Genomic DNA, 23,318 nt, shown 5'->3' on the forward strand with positions numbered 1-23,318 from the left:
CGGACTGACATAAGGACACATAGTTATTCCTTAAAAAACTATTGCAAGTGAGTTGTTCAGGGTGAAAAGCAGCAAGGAAATGCATGCAATGTTTGTAACTAAACATACTGGAAGAACCAGTTCCATACACTAACAAAGCATACAAATGAGCATCACAGTCACCCAGGACGTCACCTGCTCTTACACAAACCACATTCACCAGGTGCTTCTGTATGCAGGAAGACACATAATAAACCACCAGCATCCAACCACCATATTCCTCCTATCAACGACCTTCAGATTTCCATTCTGTTTTAAACTTCACAGAAATTCTCCTCACCCGCCCTTGCTCCATGCCCATATTTACTTGGCTCACCCACCTCCAATGGCCAATTCACACTTCATTTTTTCCCCTTGTAAGCTTGGCTCCCAGGACATTCTCCATTGCCTCTGAAACACTTTTATTTTTTAATTACTCTAAAATCTCAAACTTCTCCTCTAAAAGAACTGAATTAATCCCCCATCTGCTTTTAAGATTCGACTGCAATGTGAGGGGTTTTCCCCTCCACCGAGAGACCCAAACAAATAGGGACAAGGAAGAAAGATCAAACTGATGACAGAAGTAAGGGGAAAAAAAACATCCTTACAACAATCAACAGGACAGAGAAAGGAAAAAAAAAAAAAAAAAAAAAAAGGAAGAAAGAAAAAAGAAAGAAAGGAGAGGGGAAAAAAAAGTGGAAAAGTCACTCAGAATATATGACCATGTAAGCATGGGCACTCTTGCAGAAAACCTAGTCAGCAATCCTAAGCCATGGGAAATTTAAATTAGAGCCAGGGTCTACAATAGGCAGAGAAATCCACACAGATAAAAGGGGCTGCCAAGGCTGCAGGTAGAGTTAGGCAGATATTCTCAGATTTCCAAAAGAACTTTATTAGTTTTATTAATTTTTTTTTAAAATAATCAAGAGATTCGAGTGTATCCACATTACAAGGCAAAGAAGATTAAGTGTTTTTTTTTTCCCTTTAATCAAAATATCCATATGCATGCTCTGTATCTCCCAAACTGTAGGTGGATTCCCATTGCTTATTACAGCTCTGGGGTGCATTCTGTTATAGTAACTCATGCACAAAGCGCTGCTGCACATCTAAGCAAGGCTCCAGTCCTGGCACACAGCGGCAGTAAGTCCCTGAATGGCACACAGCACCTCGGTGCTCGGCGAGGCCCAGCTTTAGCAATGCATTTTGCTTTCCTTACATGGGCCCCTCCAACTGCCTTGCAGCCAGTGGGTCCATCTCCATGCTAAGAAGACACAGGGCTGGCACTCAGGTCCTATCCAGGGCCGGAGTCCTGTCAGAAATAAGCAAACACTTTTTTTTTGCCTTTCTTGCCACTTTAGAAATTTTAGAAATTTAGAAATTAGGGCACATTTTCTTTTTCTCTGTTTAAAAATACATGGAGAGACTTGAATAACGGCACTGATAATAGGGGAAAAAGAACACAAATGTGGTCAGATTTTTGAATATTCTGTATAGGACTGTGCAGAGGTAAAAGGAAATTAAAAGAAGCCGCTCAAAACACTGATAGCAAACAAAGGACGTTTCCCCTCTGAGCATGGCTGATGGAGATAAAAGCACACACCAGATTTATACAAGGCTCCCAATTCCATTTTGACTCCATGAGCTGCAGAAAACTCCACCTTGCACTAATTTATAGGGAAAGGCAAAAATGAAATTATTTCAAATTCCTTTTTTTTTTCCTTTTTTTTTAATGTTTTCATTCACTGAATGTTCCATTTCCTTTTATTTTTTCTATTAATATGCTTTTTTTATTAAGTCCTCACTGACTAAATGAGATTCTTGATTAGTACAGACAAAAATGGGCACTTAGAATCACGTCTAGACTCAGCAAAGATGGAAAGGGATGATAAAATGAGATGTGGGAAAACCTGCTCTGGAAAAACCAGCTTACACTTTATTTCATGGACATTATTCCCTATGGCACGGGGCACTTCAACAGGACAAAATCTGAAGTACCATAACATGCCTCAAGTAAAACACTTTATTCCTTGGATGCTCTTTTCCTTTACTAACTGTCACTGACAGTAGAGATTAAGAACATTTGCATTTAACCAAGTGCCAGAACTCCATGGATTAACATTCTTACCACATATACTCTTACTGCATAGTGGAGAAATGTATAGGAGCAGAGAGCTCTTCTGCACTTCCAGGGAGAAAAGCTTTCATCTCTGTTCAACAGCACTGCTTGTGGACCAGTCATAGCATTCAAACTATTAAATGAAGATGGACAGGGTGAATGTCCCAATACAGTTTAGAAACCAGAGCTCATTTTGCCAGAGAAAGGCCACCTCTCCCTGTTACAGCAGGAAGCGACTGAAGCTAGAAGGCCAACACTCTGAGCACTGCAGGAATTGAGAAATTATGTTATTTGTTGATTAAGAATATTAAAAATGACGAGAGAGCAAGGCAAGCATGTAAGGCGTAGAACAGAACCTCAGCACCTCTATTTCAGCAACTCAGACAAGACAGCAGCCTTCTCCAATGATGGATAGGAGAGGCTGCTCCTACCGTCAAGGAACCACTCATGTTCCAGTCTGCACTGGCACAGCAGTCTCAAACAGTGATTTGTACATCACACAGTCAGCTGAAGATCTGATCTTCTTGAGGAACTCAGAACAGAGCTGTGCACAAATCTCAGAATAATTCAAATCAATAAGCAAAGAATATACTATGGTTGGACTTGATGATCTTCGAGGTCTTTCCCAACCTGGGTGATTCTATGATCTTTGAGAGGACAATTTGCTAACACAAATATTTGTTTAAAAATTCCCTTCTTTCCTTAGATTTAAGTCTTTTACATTTTAGTTTCAACAAAAGAGTCCTTTAGAACTTGGGAGATAAGGCAGTGTAAAGCTCAATATACAAATTACTGCTACTTTATGTTAAGAAGAGTGATGGGTCCTATTTCCTAAAGCTATTTCGATACTGTTTTGGCTTTCAGCTATATACACACATACATACAAAGCACACAGTTGCTGTGAACCTCTGTCCCTGCACTGTCATCACAACATGCACTGGAGAAAAGATTGGCTGTGCAAAGCCCCTCTGCCCTGGAGCTACCCAAATAACACTTATTAGGAATTCAAACACCGCTGAAAAATGCATGATGGAACTGCAGTTCAGCTCAATACTGTATTTTACACATCAGGGTCTGTGTCAGGGCTCAAGATCAGAGCCACACTGTTCTGGGTTTCCTGATGGGGGTAAATACATCATTAACTCATTCAGAATTAGAAAGAAACGTGTAAGCATTAAGGTGTTCTGCAAAGTACTACAGATGCAGAATGCAAAAAGCTGAAATGGAATCAAAAATGCGTGTATAAACCAAACCCCATCAGTTCTATATGCCTCAGCTCTCCAAGCATAAGGGTACTGCAACTCATTGCTGGGGTGAGGAATGGCACGAGGGGGGGGGTGGTCTCAAGAAGCTTACAAGTAGGGGCAAGAACAAAAATCATAACAGAACAGTTACATCTGTGAGCTGCTTGTGTGACTGAGACTTCAAATTCAAGCACCTCAGAAAAAAATGTGTACATCTACATTAAATATTTCCAGTTTTGAAGAGTATGACAAGTTTATACAGCACAGGGAAATTTTCCCATTATCTCCTTAGAATACTGCTTGATTATTGTCAATATCTAAGAACGTGATCAGGAAACATAGTATGATGTTTGTTAATAAACATACCACACAACAGCCAATCCTTCTGCTGACGGATTGCATAAGGATCTTTAGGAACCTTCCTCAGCACATCGTCATTAGAATAGTACAAAGAATGAAGCCATAAATATTCATTTTCAAATCGCTCCCTTTAAGAATAGTCATTCTGATAAATTAATTGCATTCTGTTGCTTAAAATGTATGTAACTATGACATTTGCTTACAGTCCCAAATGTTGTTTAAGCACTTTTCTATCTTCTGTTTTTGTTTTTTTTTCTTGGGGGGGGGGGGAAGGGCCTTTACTGCTAGAATCAGCAGCTTTAGAACAGAAACCAAGGAAATACATGGAGAAAACTGAATAAAACAAATGCAGCTCCAGGCCATTTGCTTGCCCATTAGTTTTAAGGAAAAAAAAAAAATAAATAAATACCAGAAAACATAATAACCATACTCTGTGCAAAACACAGCTCTGCTGTCACAGAAGTCAACACTTGGCCCCAAGCATTTGCATCCCAATGGGTAATTACAGCAATAAATCCCACAAACCAATTCACTCTAGTCTTGAACAGAAAAGCAGAACACAGAAATATAAGAAGATGAATGGCGTTTAGCAACTTCAAGATGATTATTAGCAACTGCAGTTTAGAATAACTAGAATCACTTATAGGGGAAAAAAAAGTGACATACATTCTGGATATAATGTGGCTGTCTGGGGCAATTCATGTCACTGATTTTAAATCGTTCACCCTCAAAGTATTATATTTCTACATTTACAGTAATAAATCACGGTATTCTCTTTTGATCTCATACTATACCTGCCATTTACAACTAGGAAACATGCAGGAATGTTGAATGAACGTTTACAGCACGCATCATGCTGACATGGCTTCTGGACTTCTACCAGTAAAAATGTTGTTTTCATATCTCCTTAAAAAGTGCCTACTTTTGACACTACTGAAATAAGAACGTTACAAAGGGCTGTTTCCATCATTTGTGTCCATCATTGCACACTCTCATTTGATTTCTGTTAATCCCTTAAAAACATCAGTGCACTATATGATAGCTTCTTAAAATACCAGTATTGCTGCAGACAAATCAATTCACATACAGAAGAATAAACAAGTGTTAAATAAAGTACTAACCTTCCTCAGTGGGAGTTGCACAGCCTTCAAGGTTCAACATTATATCTTTGTCTTTGTCATCTGCACTGCATCCCAAAAGCATCCAGCTCTCAACATCATCGCTTTCAGAAATCACGCTCTCCTCGTCATCGTCTGAGCTATCATCTATTACCATCACCTCTTGGTTGCTGAGAGGTCCTGAGCTAATGGAGGTAAGTTTCCCACCAGGACCTTGCCCTGAAAACTCTGTGTCTGATCCAGCAGGATACGGAGCATCATATTCAGTGGCTTTGGAACGATTTGCTTTAGAAGATCCATGGATACGTGTTTTACCTTCAGCTAAAGAGCCTGTTGACTTTTGTGCTTTGCTATTGTAAACGCTATCTTCCTCTGGCGTATCAGACAAAACAATGATCTCAGGGTCATCAGAAATCTGACCATCAGGGTCAGGCAGTTCAACAATATTCTTGTCTTCAAGTGGTGTCACAGTTAGACCTGGACTCTGATCTGTGAATCCCACGGCATCTTCTGCCTCTTCAGACACCTCCACTGAGCCGATTTCAGACAGATTTTGGGAATAGTGGACCTGGCTGTAGAGATGAAATTCCACCTCACTGTCAATACTTGGCTCAGAGGATGAATCCTCACGGTAAAGTTCATCTTCATATGCATCACTCTCCTCAGAGTCTTCACATTCATAAAACATTCTGGAAACCAAATTGTCTGTAAGAAACACAAAAGATTCTATCAGTACACTCATGAACATACGCCTCAAAATATCTTTCAAATAACACCTTCGGTCTTCCTGAGATTTCTAAGGTTAGTTGTTAAGCTCTACATATAGCAGACAACAGAGTTTACAGCAACAAAATTAACATTGCCAACAGTGCCAGCAAAAGCTAAGCAAGGGTGCATTTTGTTTCATGTTACTTATTACTTTAACCGAAGCTGCTCTGGCTTCTGACAGCTGTGAAAGATCTCATATTCCAAAGCTTTCCTCCATCCTGGATTCAAAATCAAGGTTTCCGTGTGGATCAGGAGATTTTTGGGCTGTTCTGCGAGGAACCTGGAGTTGAACTTGATGGTCCCTGTGGGTCTCTTCCATCTGGGAATATTCTATCACTCATTCACTTTACACCTGCAGTGCCACATACAGCTCTGGGTTGCCCCACAACAGGATAATATGGGTGTATTAGAGTGAGTGTGGTGACTAAAGCGATTAAGGGCCCGGAGCATCTGTCAGATGGGGAAGAATGTGACAGCTGGGGCAGTTCAGCGTGGAAGGCTCAGTGTGTCTTGCTGATGTACATAAGAACCTGATGGAGGACTAAAGAAAATGGACCCAGATGAAAAATAAAATATAGATTTCACTTGAACATAAGAAAAAACTTTTTTTGCTGTATTGCCTAAAAAAGGCTGTGGAGGTTCAACCATTAATTAAATTCAAGATGCAATGGGACTCTGAACAAACTGCACCCAGTTACACTGCTTTGACTCAAGGCAGCTGGATTAGATCACCTCTAGAATTTCCTTCCAGCATCATTGACTCTATGGTCCTGACTAAGTCAAAGCTATTTCTGGAGTTCACTAAATACCCACGAGCCAGACAGAAAATTCAAAGGTATTCTGAAGCTACTTTGTCTACCTCACAGGCTGCATAATTTAATTTGCATGCACAAATCATGCATGGAAGAAAGAAGATACTTTCTCTGAACAGACTATCTATTTCTGTGTTAGTTCTATGGAAGCCAGCAAGATTTTCTGGGCATGAAAAACTGCCAGACATCAGTTTTATGGTTGTGAAAGTACCCTATATAGACATACAAGTATTAACACTTAGATCTGGGAGCCCTAGACGTAAATGATTTGTATGATTATGGTATTCACAGAACCCAAAAGCTCCCTCTGTGGCAGCTTTCTGTGAGCATCCTATCAGAGTTCCACCTTCATCATGATAAATTAGTCCTCACCTGCATTCCTGCCACATCAGAAGTCAAACATCAAAGTCAGAGGAAACACTTTTTTCTCCACACACAAACGAAAAAGTGAGAAACATGTAAAACATAAAGCAGGAAAACATAATGCCCATCATAGAACGGCTTGGGTTGGGAGAGACCTTAAAGATCATCTACTTCCAACCACAGTATGAGGATAAAAGCACAGCTGGCACTAATAAGGCAGATTTACTGCATCAGTCAGCAATTATAGAAAATAAATTTTAAAAAAAAAGACTTTCAGCAATGCACGAAACCAAAGAATCCACCTGAAGCATGCAGAAATGTTAGTGATACTAGAAAATATAACTTAATTCACTCTTGCTCCTGTCAGCCACTGTACGAAGTCACACCAAGTAAGAACCCCAGCCATATCTGAAAACACGCATCAAGACCAGTGGATCTGAAGTGTTAAGGGATACCCATGTAGCTTACTTACAGACATGGCATTCTGAAGATAGGATTAAAAACAAGGCAGCACTGCACCACACTTACAGTCTACTGAGTGTCAGGAGAGTCAATGGCTTGTACTTCTTTCAGGTCCTCGATGGTAGGGAACTATGAAAGGCTCTTTGTCTTGCTCAGCGTATACATCAGGCCACTGAGAAATGAGAAACACCAAACATCAGCATAGCAAAATAATGTAAAGATACCAATTTCTACCATTCACTGCTGTAGAATTCTGGCAAGAGCTGTGTCCTCCCACTTTACTCAGCATGAGAAATAGGCTTCGAGCAATAACCAAAGCAGACAAAAACACTGCCTTCAAGAAAGAGAAAAGAAGCTCAACAGAAAGATTTGCAGTTTTTCAGACTGACACAGCACCAGCAATCTCTTACTAACATCTAGACGATGAACAACAGTCTAAATCTTTTTGCTACAGCTGGAACATCCTGCTGCTACCTCAACACAGCACAGGCTTCCTCTAAAGCATCTGAGCACCTCTTTGTCAGGCCTTAAGAACTTCGAGTAAAGGGCTAATAATGTAAAAAAAAAATAAAATAAAACAAACCTAAACCCAAAGCACAGTAATCCGAGTTTCTTTTAACTGCCCTTGAACAAAACTCCAGGTGGCTATGCCTAGAAATTGCTGAGGGGTAAAGGAGGGCATTTTCTCAGGAGATTTACAAAGATTGCTTGCCAGCACTTTAGTTGAGTTCATTAAAATAAAAACATCCTTACTTGGTAAAATAACAAACAGCTGTAGTCAGAAATGAGATGTTAATGGTGACTCACAGGCAAAGAGACAGAAGGAGAATTCACCTGGTGCTTAACTTCACATACTGATAGAACTTTGAAAACAAATAAATCAATTTAACAATATATATATCTCTTATTTCACCCTATAGTGTGAGTGCAGTGTTCCCATCACAAATCACCAATGAATTCTCCATATTTCCCTTGCTTTCTGCTTGGCCTGTGCAGTAACACAAACTATTTATGACAAAGGCTGTATTGAAAATACAGCAACAAATATATCCTTGTGTGTCTTAAGGAGTAAAGGCAAAAGAAAAGCTTACAGCCAGTATCTCTGATACAGACTGGGACAACAAAAAAATGGGGAAAAAAAGGACATTTTGATGAAAATACAAAACCTGGCTAAAATCACAGTTCCAAAACCTCTCTAAAATCACAGTTCCCTACCAGAACAGAGGTTCAGCATGGCAGCAGATATCAACAGTCTGTATAGTTTTATGCAGAGCAGCTTTCTTTTCCAGTTTCCTATTTAGATGTATTTGTAATACCCAAACTGACCCCATACTCCAGACTGTTAAGGTCTGGAAAACCAAAATCGATAAAGGATTTAAATCTAAAAGCATAATAAAGTGAAATTCTTCACCTGCTAGGCCTGTTTCTGGGCCCTCCATCAGAAGCATCACAGCTCCTTTTTCATTGACATAAACCATCAAAATAATCAACTTTTAAGTAGCAAACACCCAAATGAAGATCACATCTGTGTTCTTGCGAGCCTTATGAAGGCATGAAAACACCAAATAACCACCACAGCGATTATTTAAACACAGTTATTATATGAACTCAGTGTCAGGACCGCGCCTGGGCCGGAGCACCGGGGAGGAAGGTGGGACCCTGAGAACGAGCCGGGCCCGGGGCGCTCGGACCGGCAGGAAACGGCACCAGAACCGGGACCAGAACCGGGACCGGGACCAGGACGGAACAGCGTTGGGCCGGGATGAGGGAGAAGGCAGCATAGGGGGAAGGAAGCGGCGCCGCTCACGTACTCACTGCGGGCCGAACCGGGACGCGACGAGAAGGAAGTGACGGAATCGGGCCGCCCACCGGCAGCACGTGTGTCCGGCTCCGCCCCGGCTGGGAGATAAGGGTGGGATGGCGGCTGGGGACGGGGGTGAGGGGTGGGAAGGGGTGTGTTGTGCTCCTATGCAGCCCATATACAGCTCCTATGTAGCCCCTATGCAGTTCCTATGCAGATCGTATGCAGCTCATGCAGCCCCTATGCAGATCGTATGTAGCCCCTATGCAGCTCATATGCAGCCGGTATGCAGTTCCTATGCAGCTCCTATACAGCTCATATGCAGCCCGTAAGCCGCTCCTATACAGCTCATATGCAGCCCGTAAGCCGCTCCTATACAGCTCATATGCAGCCCATATACAGCCCATATGCAGCCCATATGCAGCCCATATGCAGCCCATATGCAGCCCATATGCAGCTCCTATGCAGCCCCTATGCAGCCCCTATGCAGCTCGTATGCAGCTCCTATACAGCTCCTATGCAGCTCCTATGTAGCCCCTATGCAGCCCCTATGCAGCTTCTATGCAGCTCATATGTAGCCCCTATACAGCTCATATGCAGCCCCTATGCAGTTCCTATACAGCTCATATGCAGCTCCTATACAGCTCATATGCAGCCCCTATGCAGCTCCTATACAGCTCATATGCAGCCCCTATGCAGCTCATATGCGGCTCCTATGCAGCTCCTATGCAGCCCCTATGCAGCTCCTATGCAGCCCCCATGTAGCTCGTGTGTAGCTCCTATGCAGCCCCTATGCAGGTCTTATGCAGCTCCTATACAGCTCCTATGCAGCCCTTATGCAGCTCCTATGTAGCTCGTATGTAGCCCCTATGCAGCTCATATGCAGCCGGTATGCAGTTCCTATGCAGCCCCTATGCAGATCGTATGCAGCTCATGCAGCCCCTATGCAGCTCCTATGCAGCCCCTATGCAGCTCCTATGCAGCCCATAAGCAGCTCCTATACAGCTCATATGCAGCCCCTATACAGCTCCTATGCAACCCGTATGCAGCCCCTATACAGCTCATATGCAGCCCCTATGCAGCCCATATGCAGCTCCTATACAGCTCATATGCAGCCCCTATGCAGCTCCTATGTAGCCCCTATGCAGCTCCTATACAGCTCATATGCAGCCCCTATGCAGCTCCTATGCAGCCCATATGCAGCTCCTATACAGCTCCTATGCAGCCCCTATGCAGCTCCTATGCAGCCCCTATGCAGCCCGTATGTAGCTCCTATTCAGCCCATATGCAGCTTGTATGTAGCTCCTATGCAATTGTATGAGAGATTGCCTGAAACCAGAATGTTCAATTTCCTCATCAATTACTACTTCTGAATATGAGAACTTTGCCAAAAGTAGACATTCTGTGGGCTGAAATTCTTTGCCAGGTGGTTTTGTCTACTGTTCTGATGAACTGCGGTTAAAGGTTTTTCAATGCATCTTATTGCAGATAAATATGTAAGGGAGCTTAAACTTCAGCGTGAGGTAAAAGCTCCCTCTGTACAAGAGCATATTTCAGAAACCAAATCAGCATTATTTAGGGAAAATTCAGTGACGTCCTGGTACCTTTCTGGGCTGTGCTGGAAAGCTGGACATTCTGGCTGTTCTCATTGTGTTTTGATTTCTAATTCATATACTTATAAAGGTTGGGAAGAGCAAGACACCCAAGGGACAGCCCAGAGCTTTCACTTTCCATTTTTGTAAGCCTTTATACAGGGACTTTCCTAATACTTGTACTGCGTTTTCAACATTATTGGCAGGTAATTTCAGCCTGTATTTTGAGCCTAGTAACATTAGCACTTTCAGAAGAATGCTGATTTTTATCTGCCTCTGCTTGTTACAAAAACCCTCTCAAATGTATATGAAATTAACTGTTGTAAAACAATTGCAAAACATTGCTGTTGGTATGACCAGAGTGGTCCATTGTACAGATGTGTACAGGCTTATGTTGCTGCTGCACAGCAGATTGGGTTGGTTGCCTGCCTTAAATTAGGGGTTTATGTCTGATGCTCGCTCAGTGGCAATTTCACACATGCTCCTTAAGCAAACTGAGTTCTGCCTCATAAATGATGAACTGCCTTGCATATGGGCTCAGTCCAAACCTTTCACAACCTTTGATCACCTCCCATTTGGTATGCACTGACTTGTGCAATAGGTGCACAAGTGAGATTCAGGCTCCAACACTCACGGCCAGTAGAAGAAGGGAGCTGGCAGCCCCATTACACCTGGTTGCTGATGCTGTGAGCCCTCTGTGCTCCATGTTCTGATGGGTTTTGCTTCCCATGGGCAGAACATCCCCTTTCCCTCCACTCCCAGCACCCACAGCATTCCAAGATTCTAAAAGTAGATGGAAACATTCAGAGATGCTGCAGAGGGAAATTTGCAGCATCTCCCACTGCTTGGAGACACTTCAGGTCTCCGAGTCTTCCAGACTTGCAGAAATTCAGTTGTTATTACACCACAGGCTTTGGGCGTTTTAAAAGTGTAAAAACAAGGAGATTTCCCACGTGTAAACTGGCATTATTCAGTCCAAATGCCAGTAGGTGGCACCCAAGAATGTGCAGCTCTGTTGGTAGGCTTTGTGCAGGCCTCGCTGCTTGTTGGTGCTGTCAGCCTCTGCTCTCCCTGCAGCCACAAGGAAGCCTGCAGGACTCCTCTTCTTCCTGATGTATGGTTTCAAGTGCTGTAGGAAACAGTATGGAGAAATCCAGAATTATACGCAGCAGTGCTACTTGTTATTAGGGCGTCCATGCGTGGGTGCTGCTTTCTCTTGCCTATAGGTTCACTTCACATCATTGCTTTTACGTGGTGGGCAGGCTGAGAGTTCCATCTTTGTTGGTCCTGCTCTGGCAAAATACACACAGTTTAGGGGATGAGGAGGTCAAGGTGTGAAGGTGTGAAGGCAGAGATGCTCCAGCAGCACCTGGCTGGGCAAAGGGCCCCTCGAAGGGCTGAGGGCTGCAGAGGAGCTGGGTTTGTCCAGGGAACACCAGGGAGGGGACCAGGATGGAAAGTGAATGAGCCACTAACAAATAACCGAGGTGGCATCTGTCTCCTGTTGTCACCTCCAGTTTGTTGTGGGCTGAAATACCCTACCCTAAAGGAACATCACTTTCAGAAGACTTTGTATTGAAAAGGGGGGTAAATAGGAAGGTCGGCAGACCTACAGGAGCTGAGTGGTCCCCCCTGCTGAGTCCCACCGGGGAAACAGACCGGACCCGGCTGTGCATCCCGCATATTAACCGAGCTGCGGCCGGTCCGCACCTTCATGCTCCGAAGTTAATTAAATTCCCACCCACTACCTGGCCCGCTCCTCCTCCTCCCGGTGCTTCGCTTTGCAGCTTCAACAGAACAGCGGGAGAAGGGAGGGAGTGTTAATTACGGAGCTCCATGGAGCCAGCTCCGCGGCGCCTCACGGCTTGTTACTTACAGCTTGGGCTGCAGAGAAGGGAACGGGAGCGGAGGAAATGGGGGGAATAAGGGCTGGGGGAGAGCAGAGTGTGGTTTGTCTGCAGGGCGGTGATGAAGCAAAGCGGGCACTGAGGGATGCTGAGCGCCGACGGGGCCGCACACGGTCCGCTCCCCTTCTCCGGAGCTGCAGAGCGATGCTCAGGCTCCAAAACCCCCGTGAAGGTCCCTCAGAGAAAACATTTCCTTTCCCAAATTACCCCAGTTTTTACCACCTATCTCCAAGTCCAGGCGAATAAGAATCCTCAGCGTTTTCAGGTGAAGAAAAGTCCCTTGTCCTGTAAAGAGCCAACGCACTTGGAGTAAGGACAGACGGACCAAGACAGCAAGAAAGTTGCTGTCTTCTGTTGTCCCTGAGCATCCATCCTTTGGAAAACAGCATTTCTGCTGCCCCCTACTGCAGGGGTCATAGAATCATAGAGTCGTGGAATTACTCGGGTTGGAAAAGACCTCAAGATCATCAAGTCCAACCGCAGCCTAACCATAGTACCCTAACTCTAACAACCCTCTGCTGAATCATATCCCTGCACCACATCCAAACGGCTCTTAAATGCATCCAAGGACGGTGACTCAACCTGGGTTGAGGGGTTTCCCTTCAGACACCGCAGGTCTGCCAAAGCAAATCATTGAGAGGAATGTGAGGGGGTGCAGAGGGTGCAGGTCTGCGGTGTAAAACCGCTTTGGGCCCACCTGCAGCTTCTGGAATGGGTAGGTGCAAATTTGCTGCTCTCACAGGAGGGAAAAGACAGCTCAGAGCAGGCAGGACTCTGTTCTTGAAGCCTTGAAGCTGCTCTGCCAATGGTTAACTCCGACTTCATGATTTCCATTTTGTTTTGGCAGCTCCCAGTCACTGTTTCTGTCTCTTTCCCTTTCTCTCTCTCTTTATTTTATTTATTTATTTTTTTTTCCTGGAAAATTTCCCTTAAGGAACCACCGGTGATGACCCATGAGACAGTGTGTGAATGCTTTGCATTGTGCAGTGCTTTGACATTTGGCATTCCTATGGCGTTATCCCCCATCAACACAGAATAAGTTGTCAGAGCATGAAATTGGTATTTTTACATATTCTTAACGTACAGATGTCATCTGAAAGCCATGCACAGGCATTATGATTAAACTCTCTGTTTCATTCTCTGCCTATGAACAGATCCGTTTGGAAGATTTCTTTCCTTTTGGGGGGCTTATAGAAAAAAAAGACGTAGCCTTAAAAAGTGGCAATTCTACCTAATACCACTATCAAAAGGTGAAGGCTAAGTTTAAGGCATCGTGTGCTGAGTGCAATATAGACTCAAAAATGCAGAGCAATGGTATTCAATTTTTAGCACCTGTGTTCCTGGCATGGTAGCAAGGAGCGAACAAGTACCAGATGGAATATAATCAGTGACTCAGTTTCTTCTGCCAAATATATCAACATGTTCCAAATCAAATCTGCTCAGAGCGTACAAGTTTGTTATTCTACGTTAATTACTGTCTAAGAATGGCAGACCCTTGTGGGAGGATTAGTATGGCTAAACATAATGTACACAGAGAAAGAAGGGGAAGGGCGTGAGAAGGTATCCACGTGGGACCCCAGATCTCTTGGTTTGGTTGAGGGCGAGGAACTTTTCAAAGCTTCCTGGTTGGAGGCAGATCAGATGCCCTACCTCTGCTGTCTGCCCCTGTGTCAGGGAGAGTGAGAGGTTAGAGAACTACCCCAAGCCCCAACTTCTCTCCATGCTCACCAAAAAACAAAGCCAGGCTGGATTACCCTTAAAATGAGTTATGCAAAGCCATCACCATCCATGCACTCCCTCCCTGTCTCACTCACCATCCTCCCAGGAAATAGATTGGGAGTGCTGTCAAAGGAAGATGGGGACACAGAAGCTGTGAGAGGATAAATAAGGAGATGTCTGAGGAGAAGAAAACTCCTCCTCTCTGTCAATAAAGTCAGAAAAGGACATGAGAAGGAAACTGGGCGTATTGTGGGGAAGGAAGCAGATAAGGAGATAGCAAAAATATAAATGAAAACGAGAGCTGTAGGCTTCATTGAGTTATTTATTAGAGGAACTGCTAGCTGATTACATTCTGGTTCAGAATTGAAGAGGATGGAAAGACATGATGGCACTTTGGTTGTAAGCATGGAACATACTCCTTAATACAACTCAGGAGCAAGTTTAGAACAGTGGGGACTCAGTAGAATGCTAGAAGACTTCTGAGGCTACTCTGTGATTATGATGTGGCTGTATATCATCTGAAATTCCCATCTTTCAACCAGATGGCTGATAACAGGGTACATAGCTTCTGCTTGGCCACACGGTACATGTGGAAGACCTATTTCAAGGGCACTTGGACTGCCTGCAGCCCAGTCCAAACCCCATCAAACCAGAGGGAGATCTGCCATGGTTTTCTGAGCAGGTGAATGAGCACCCTCCATCCAAATGCACGTCCAGTTTCCCTCTTCATGGTTGAGTTCATGGGGTGCACCAAAACTCATCCTGGCAGTAGAGCCTCTACACAGGCACTGTGCCTCCAATGGCACCTACCATCAAAAGCGATGGGAGCAGATGAAAATAATCTGCTTGCAGTCCCTCACTTCACTATAATGTCACTATAATGCAAAATATGAGAATGAGTCTCTTTTGGGAAATGAATTAAAGCCAAATAGCTTTGGCAGCTGCTTAAGCAGCGCTCTGTGACTGCATCAAGATTGCTGTCTTGCACGTTTGGCCCAGGAAGTGATGGGCAAGACAGGCTTTCTCTACAAGCATCAGTGACCATGATCGGCTTCATAACCACAGGTTTCCCTCCAGTGCACTCTGTGGGGCTGAAGATCTTCTTCACCAGGCCCAGGAACAGACATAAACGTGAGCACAGATTGTTTTGCCTTGCTGGAACTTTGGTGTGGTTTGTCATGGCTAAGATCTCAGAGACTTGTGGCCATTGGGATGGCTCACTCAGATACATGCGTGTCGTCACCAGAAGCAGGCAAGCAGAGGAGAAAATAACCCATGAAGTTAATGTAAGAGGGCATGGCAGAGCTAATGGGCAACCTCCATAGACTGAAGGAAACGTCTGTTTTCCAACTAGGGGTAAGAAGTTAATCCTGATAGGGAGAAATCTGTCGCGGTGCTCTGCCAGATTTCTCTTACTTCATTAAACTCTGACATCTGAGAGGGCAAATCCACATTGTTATATTGTCACTTCTGCCTGGAAATATGCGTGCCGGTGCTTAGCGTAATCTTATTTTTCCTTCTTATTTTGTGAGTGTAATCATGTAATAAATCTAACGGAGGGCTTTTATTTACTTGTTAGCAGCCATGGGTGTCAGGTCCTATCTTCAAACTAGAGTATCACCTCTGAGTCAGTCAGTCTGAACCCAGGGAAGATGTGGCCCCAGCTTTGTGGCCCCAACACTCCATCCTGCAGTGGTGTGACCCATCAGTGTGGCAGCAGCACATCCCCTGCCTACCTTTATTTTGGCAGCACCCATTGAAGAAGCACTACCTGTCCCAGCGCATCCTCCAGCTCTGCTTTCACGCAATTGACCAAGAAATCTCCGTCCCTATGTATTAGAAATCCATCATCATGTTAACCTCTTTGTGAAGAGCATCACTACCAATGTTACATGCTCTTTTGGTAACCGGCTGCATCGGATCGGAGCACGGCACGGCTCCTCTCCCCAGCGCCGGGACTGCACCGGGAGCAGCGCAGCCTCCGCTCAATGCCCGGCGCTGCTTTCCTGTTTTAATTTGCTCATTTCATCGCCGCAGGGAAATGACACACGTAGGGCTGAGAGAGGGAGGAAGCAGAAGAAAGGCTCTATGGACAAATATAGATGGAAATCCCGTTCTAAGTGCCCGTGGTCCACCTGTGCTCTTCACACATCAATGAGAAGCAAACAGCACACGGGGTTTTCTGCAGGGAAATGCAACAGTGCAACTTTCTCATGGAAAAAAAATGCTTAAAGTGTTGCTCCTAAGAAGGACAATTTTGGGGAAAAAAACACAAACAAAAAACCTGTGCTGGGGGTGCAGCAATGATTGCTATTTCTTGAGGAACAACGAGTTTTATCAAAGGTTTCTCGGAAGGAGAACGAAAAATGAAATGTAAACAGAAATAAAGACAAACCAAAAAATAAAATAAAATAACCCCCAAAAATCCATCCTTTCCTGGAGTGATCCGCATAGTTTGGGAAATCTCTACCAAAACTTCCAGAATCTGGTGAGGTGGAGAGCAGTGAAGACCTCACAGTGAGAATTGACGGCTGCTCTCAGCCGGGCGGCGGAGCTAAAACTGCCGATAATGAGGCAGGGAAGCACGCCTGCAATGGAAGCAACACAAACGAGCTGTCAGCAGCTTCCCTGTGACTGCTGGGTGGCAGATGAAACCCATGGGTTTACGTCCTCTGAAGCTGCTCCGATCTTCTTCCACCACTTCATCTGCAGCCTGAGCTGCCCCCTGGGTGTGGAACGAGGCTGCACAGCAGTGATGGGGGGGCTGTCCTCACCAACCTGGTATGAAGGCAGCCTGGAGTGCTGCTGTGAACCATCCACCACGCAGCACTGCAACACACCAGGTCAGAAGAGACTTCTTGGCATGAAAACCATGGAATCAGAACCGTGGTTTGCATTGGAAGGGTCCTCAGAGATCAGAAGCATGGAGTGGTTGGGTTGCATGGGACCTCACAGCCCTCACAGCTCCACCCTGTGCCATGGGCTTGTTGCTCACAACAAATCAGGCTGCCCAGAGCCCACCCAGCCTGGCTTTGAGTGTATCCAGGAATGGGGAACCCACCATTTCTCTGTGCAGAAGGGCCAGGGCCTCACCATACTCTGAGCAAGGAATTTCTTTCTAACATCTAACCTAAATCACAGAGAAGGGTGCTCATGTAGGCCACTCAGCATCTAAAGGGTAAGGAGCTGAACCTGTTCTCCTCTTGTTCAGTGGAAGAACAGTCAGAAGCTCATGGCAGAGCTGCTCCTGCCAGGACACATTGTGGGACAGCCCTTGTCTGCTCCTGGAGATGTGGCAGTGTGCTCTGCTGGACGAGGTGCCCTCACTGCCCTTGAGAGCCGTGTTGGTGCCTTCCAGCCCTTGTAACAGCAGGCAGAGCTGAGCAGGATGCAAGGCAAGATCTTTGCCTCACTTACCTAGAATTCATCAATTTTGTGCTGTTGTTGCAACGATTTCCCTTAAAGAAGCGCAGATGTTCAGGCACTGCTGACCAGAGGGGGCTCCTTAGATGCGTGTGGAGTCTCAAGGCAAAGCACTCAGGAGTTCCTTTGATGCCAGTCTCCGCACAACATCTGCTCACACTGTGATGTGGATTCACATGGCATCACCCGCTGGAGCGCCGCGGAGTTTCCAGGAGATTTTCCGAGGTATTTAGGTTTATTCCAATGTTTACAACGTATTTGTTGTTCATTAAACATATTTACCCAGGCTAACCCAACACGAAAGAAATTATCTTGTTTACACTGGAATCTTGACAAAAAAACACAGGCAGGAAAGATAGACAAACACACATAACCCGACTGCGGCGTGGAACATTGATTCGCTGCCACTTCCAATTTTTCTCATTAGAACTTATTTTATTCGAACGTAACTCAGCACCCCGTGTAAATGTGAAGTTGTTAATCTTATTACTGTAAGGAAAACAAATTAATTATTATGCATGGTATTGGAAATGGGTTGTTAGGCTGCCATTGGGAAGATTAGGAAAATACACTCATTACTTCAAATGATACCCGATGTACACGTACGGCTCTGTTCTTTCTGATCGCAAACACAGCAACAAGAGCCCTTCTGCCCCATTGCCAAACACATCCCGTGCCCTGGAGGTTGGGATGAGGGCTGCGTTCTGCCTTACACGAGCCGCAGTGCCGGCGCTGGGCAATGATGTTACGGCGGAGCAGGAGGGGCTGCTGTGTCCCAGCGCAGAGATACACGTGGATCCTAAGGACGGGACTCTGAGCTGGGGGGGTTTGGGGGGGGGATATGGCTGGGGGTGACACCGCTGGGCTCAGCCCACCCCCCACCCCAACCCCTTCGGAGCCGCTGTGCCCCCTCTCACCGTGGGCTCAGAAAGTGAGCGCAATACAGTTCGGGTGTATAAGGAACCGAGTTTTTTTTAATCAAGTATTTTTCACTCGATAATTCATATAAAATAGAGGGTAAGAGAGTTATGAAAGCAGCGGGTCGGACACAATCTTTTTGCCGCAGCCATCCCGGCCGGGCAGGCAGAGCCCCGTTCAGCAGCTCTTCTTTAATTTCCTTCTTATTGATTTCACAATTTAACTAAGAAAAGAAAAAAAGAAGTGATTTCAATTACAGTGCCACCTTTTTTTTTGTATTTCACACCTAACGACCCCCACTCATCGGGGTAATTGGGGGGTGAGCGGCGTCGGGAGTTAATGACAGATCCTGCGCTGCACTCAGAGCTTCCTTTGGCCACAATTAACAGCGCGGCGATAACGAGAAGAGCATCACCTGCTCCGAGAGCCCCGAGCCCGAATTAGAGCGATGCAAATAAAGAGACAGTGAGCCAAAAATACCCCCAGAAGGGGAAAAAAACAATCTCTTGTGGTAACTGCTCTCAGCGGGACTCAGGGCTGAAGCTGCCCCACACCAACGGCTGTGTGTGTCTCTCATGGGTCTCTGCAAAGAGCTGCTGTGGGGCACGGTGGACTCCTGGAGCTCCGACCCTCCAGGGTGATCACCTGCTGTTTGTGTCCCTCTGCAGAGCCCGGCCCAGCTCCATGTCAAACACACAGCAATGAGAACCACAAAGTGGTGCCACGAAGGGACTAGGGGTGCCCGTGGGATCTGGGGGTATATCTGTGAGCAGAAATAAATAACGGGAGAGCATCAGCCTCTCTGGCCAAAGAGCCTCTGCTCCCTCAGCAAACACTGGGGCTGCTTTTGGTGGCACTGAACCAAAAGCATCAGGTGCTTTTGCCTTTTTGGAGGCATCAAGTGTGACAACCTGATGCCTCAGGCACATCTTTATAGGGCTGGTCGCTCTCCTGCCCCATACCCAGCAGCAGAACCTGATGTTCCAGGCACTGAGCTTATCCAGAGCCTTCCCATCACACCTGAGGGCTGCTGTACCCAATGCACAGAGAAACTTCTGGTTACGACAGAAAACCTTGAAAATGTTTGAATGAGTTCATCCATGCTGGCCCCTTCTCCTCGTACAAACCTGCAGTGAGTGATGGGGTGAAAAGGCAGAGCGAGGAGCTCCGACATCAGCTGCTGTGGCTGCTGGAGCTGTTGGAACTACAGCACTCCTGTGGGACAGCAGAGGTGCTGGGGAGGACCCAGCACAGAGGCACATGTTGTGTTTTGCCTCTGAATGTCCTATGGGAAATGTTCCGAGCTCTTTGTCTGGTTGGGTGTGAAATATATTGAGACAAAGAATCTTTGGCAGCTGAGGTTCACCCCTGCATCTGTGTGTATGTACATGGCAGCATGCTGATGGAGACCTGCGATTACTGACCCATCACCCAGGCAGCAAGGGATGCTTGTTGGGATCCTGCACTGGGAGCTGCCTGGTGCCTATCCTGTCCTTGTGTCTGATGTGTGTTATGTGCTTGAGGCTGCAGCTCAGCAGCCTTTTGTCAGCCTGCAGACTAGAATAGGTTTCTCCTAATGAAAAATTAAGCAGGGAGGACCCAGGACCCCTGGGCAGTGCATAGGTGCATCTCCCTTGTGCCCCACAGACCCCTGGGTTTCCTGACCTCCCTTCCTCTGTGTGCATTTCCAAGCACACTCACGTTGATGGAAAGCTTACTTGCCTTAGTGGAAGCAGGCTGCTTGGTGGCACAGCTTCCTGCCCTTCAGTCCGTCCCTTCTCCTGGTGATTTGGAAAGTGAAGGGATCAATCTGACATTTGTGTGATGCTCTGATAGGAGATAACACAGGCCCTGGACTGAGGCAGACGTTTTTGCTCTGGCACAGGCATCCCTCTGGGAATGCTGGCCCTGGTCGCTGTGTGCTGTGGGCTGAAGGCAGTGCAGGATGCGATGCAGGTACCGTGGAGGTGCAGCATACACAGTCATCGTGTTCCCCACTGCCGGGAAGCAGAGCTGCTGCAGCCGGCCGGGTAGACCCAGGCACGGCTTAGCTTGAACCTAACAGCACCGGGTGAGAAGCAGAACAGAAGCAGTAAAGCAAACTGACCAAAAAGGAGAAGTCGCGGCATTTCCTGCCCTTCTTTAACACTCTTAAGAAACAAAACCCGCCTTGTAGGCAGCTGCAGCCTCACTGCGGGACCTAACAGCACTGATAACGTCGTATCTCCCACTATCAACCCCCGAGGGGGGGGAATCGCCGTCGGATGGGGATGAGGAGATACTGAGTGGGGTTGTCCTGCTCGGGACAGCGCTGCAGCCGGGCTGCCCCTCCCCATCCGCAGCCGGGGCTGTCCGCACTCTGTGCCCCGAGGGTCTCGGTCATCACGGCACGGAGAGCTCCGCTGCTCGGGAAAGCCCGGCTCTCACCACCCGCTCTGCCTCCAGCCGTGGGCAAACGGGTCCCAGGGCTCCGCTCGGGGTGCTGCTTTAAGGCAAAAAAAAAACAGAGAGAATCGGGGAACCTGCTCGGGAGAGATGGCAGTGCCGACGGGAACGGCTCTGCCGGCTCTTCGCTCCGGGGCTGTGGGCTGCGAGAGCATCGCGGGGCAGGGGAATTACCCTTTCACTTCCGAGGTCTGTGAACCAGAGAGAGAAAAAATCCGTGACCTCACCACCTGAGAGAAAGAAGCAGAGGCCTCGGAAGGCCCCAAAATTCGGGTTTATGCCGCTCCGTAGCGTTTCTCCCCACTCCGTGCATTTCGGCCGCTCGCCGCCCGCAGATGCTGCGGGTCGGGGATGCGCTGTTCCTGCAGCCTTGTCTCCGTCCTGGCGGCTGTCAGATACAAATCTGGGGTCACAGCACGGAGCTGCTGGTTGGAACGACACTGTGGTATTGTTTAGAGACCCTTCCATCTCCCTGAGCCACAGCCCCGTGCTCAACCCCTGCTGACCGCAGACGTTTGCCTCCAGCAGAAGCGGATCACTTCTTTTCCTGGAGGTACCGCCGGCCCTACCGCTGTCCGGCTGCCTCGGTTCACGGGGCTGCGGGGGCTGAGCTCTGAGCCTGAGCCCTTAATCTGCCGATAGCACCGACCGGGGGGCTCCTATCGGCCCCTCCCCACAACCCGGAGCCGTCCCCCGTCCCCCCGTCTTGTCCCTCAGCCGGGGAACCGCAGATCCCTGCGTGCTATTTTCAAACGCCCGAGGGTAGCGCAGGCCCAGGGAGCCGACAAAGTCCACGGGTGTAAGGGCGTGTGCGAGGCAGCGGGCGGGGAGGATATAGGGGTCCATCCCACCTCGGCTTGTTGTTCGCTTCCTTTTAAAATTATTATTAATTACCTTATATATATCTACACACACACATAGATCTCTCTCTTTTTTTCCTCCCGCTCCCCGCCCAGAGCCGCTCCGCTCGCTCTCAGTGCCGGTGCAGCGGGCTCTATCCCTGCGGTTATCGGTGTGATAAGAGCCGGGGGGTGAAGCGCTGCTCAGTGGGGCGGCAGAGGCCGGCGGACTTCGCTCAGGACCGGGCTCCGGTCTCTACATGGACTTCACTCATCCCACGTCCCCTCGGGAAGGGGCCGGGTCCCTCCGGGCAGCGCAGGGCAGGGGCGCGGTGTGGTCGCTCCACTCGGGGCTGCCCCGCTCTGCCGCTGCTTTCCGTTTCTCTTTATTTCTGGGAAAGGAAAGAAATCGCTTTTATTTTTTGGAGGGGCTCTTATTTCGTTTTCCTGTTTCTGTTTTGTTGTTTTTTTTGTTGTTTCTTTCCTTTTTTTATTTTTATTTTTTATTTTTTTATTTTTCCCGGGCAACCACGCTGACAAATAAACGCCGCAGCCCCTGCAGCCCCCGGCCCGGCTCCGCGCATCAGCCGCCCTTCTTCTCCTTCTCCCTGCCGTGACACACAGCGCAGGGAGGGGTAGCGGGGTAACGGGGCAGCGCAGGGGTTCCCCCACTGCCTCGGGGCAAAGCCACGTTCCGCCCCCGCGGCGGGGAGAGGAGAAGGGGAATTGGGCAGCAGGGCGGGGGGCGGCCGGGTGCAGCGGGGCTGCGGGTGTCGGCGGGCCCAAGGCGGGTCCGATCCGAGCGGCGGCGGAGTTGGGGCTCGGCAGGCTCGGGTGCGCCTGGGGACATCCTGTGATGCTGCAGCGCACAGGACATGATCTCACACGGCGAGGGGCTCCGCGGCTTCTTAATCATTTCACGGTTCCTTCAGAGGCTTTTTTCCACCTAAAACGTTTAGTTTCAGCTCAGTGAGCGGCTGCAAAAGCTCTGCGGGGAGCGGAAGGGTTGAATTATTCTGACCTGAGAGAGCCACGCAAAAAAAAAAAAAAAAAAAAAAAAAAGAGAGAGAGAGAGAGAGAGAGAAAAGGGGAAAAAAAAAGGAAAAGGGGAAAGAGAAGAAAAGTGAAAAAGAAAATAATAACAGAGAGAACGTGAAGGAAAGATAAAAAGAGAAGAACGGAAGAGAAAGGAAACGAAGAGAGGAAAGAAGAGGAAAGAAGAGGAAAGAAGAGAAAAGAGAGGAAAGAAGAGAAAAGAGAAGAAAGAAGAGAAAAGAGAGGAAAGAAAAGAAAAGAGAAGAGAAGGAAAAGGAAAGGAAAGGAAAGAAAAGAAAAGAAAAGAAAAGAAAAGAAAAGAAAAGAAAAGAAAAGAAAAGAAAAGAAAAGAAAAGAAAAGAAAAGAAAAGAAAAGAA

At 46.8% G+C, this 23,318-nt stretch overlaps 2 protein-coding genes across 5 annotated transcripts in view; one reads left to right on the forward strand and one right to left on the reverse strand.

The window, feature by feature from the left end:
* ZCCHC7 (zinc finger CCHC-type containing 7) overlaps window positions 1–9,169 on the reverse strand; it is an 87,660-nt gene extending 78,491 nt beyond the window's left edge. For 2 of the 4 annotated variants that reach the window (XM_015850089.2, XM_015850093.2), the window contains exons 1-3: window positions 9,073–9,169; window positions 7,328–7,433; window positions 4,860–5,561 (exon numbers count right to left, since the gene is read on the reverse strand). In XM_015850089.2, coding sequence (XP_015705575.1) covers window positions 4,860–5,544 — 685 coding nt within the window. In that variant the 5' untranslated portion in view covers window positions 5,545–5,561; window positions 7,328–7,433; window positions 9,073–9,169. Of the gene's footprint in view, window positions 1–4,859; window positions 5,562–7,327; window positions 7,434–8,672; window positions 9,043–9,072 lie in introns of those variants that run through there. The other 2 variants (XM_015850090.2, XM_015850091.2) reach the window with 2 other exon arrangements.
* A 9,128-nt stretch (window positions 9,170–18,297) lies between these two features.
* The window catches only part of PAX5 (paired box 5), a 76,087-nt gene continuing 71,066 nt past the window's right edge, over window positions 18,298–23,318 (forward strand). The window contains exon 1 of the mRNA XM_015850094.2: window positions 18,298–18,529. Coding sequence (XP_015705580.2) covers window positions 18,298–18,529 — 232 coding nt within the window. The remainder of the gene's footprint in view (window positions 18,530–23,318) is intronic.

The sequence above is a fragment of the Coturnix japonica genome, chromosome Z, assembly GCF_001577835.2.
Source record: "Coturnix japonica isolate 7356 chromosome Z, Coturnix japonica 2.1, whole genome shotgun sequence".
NCBI classification, from domain to species: domain Eukaryota; kingdom Metazoa; phylum Chordata; class Aves; order Galliformes; family Phasianidae; genus Coturnix; species Coturnix japonica.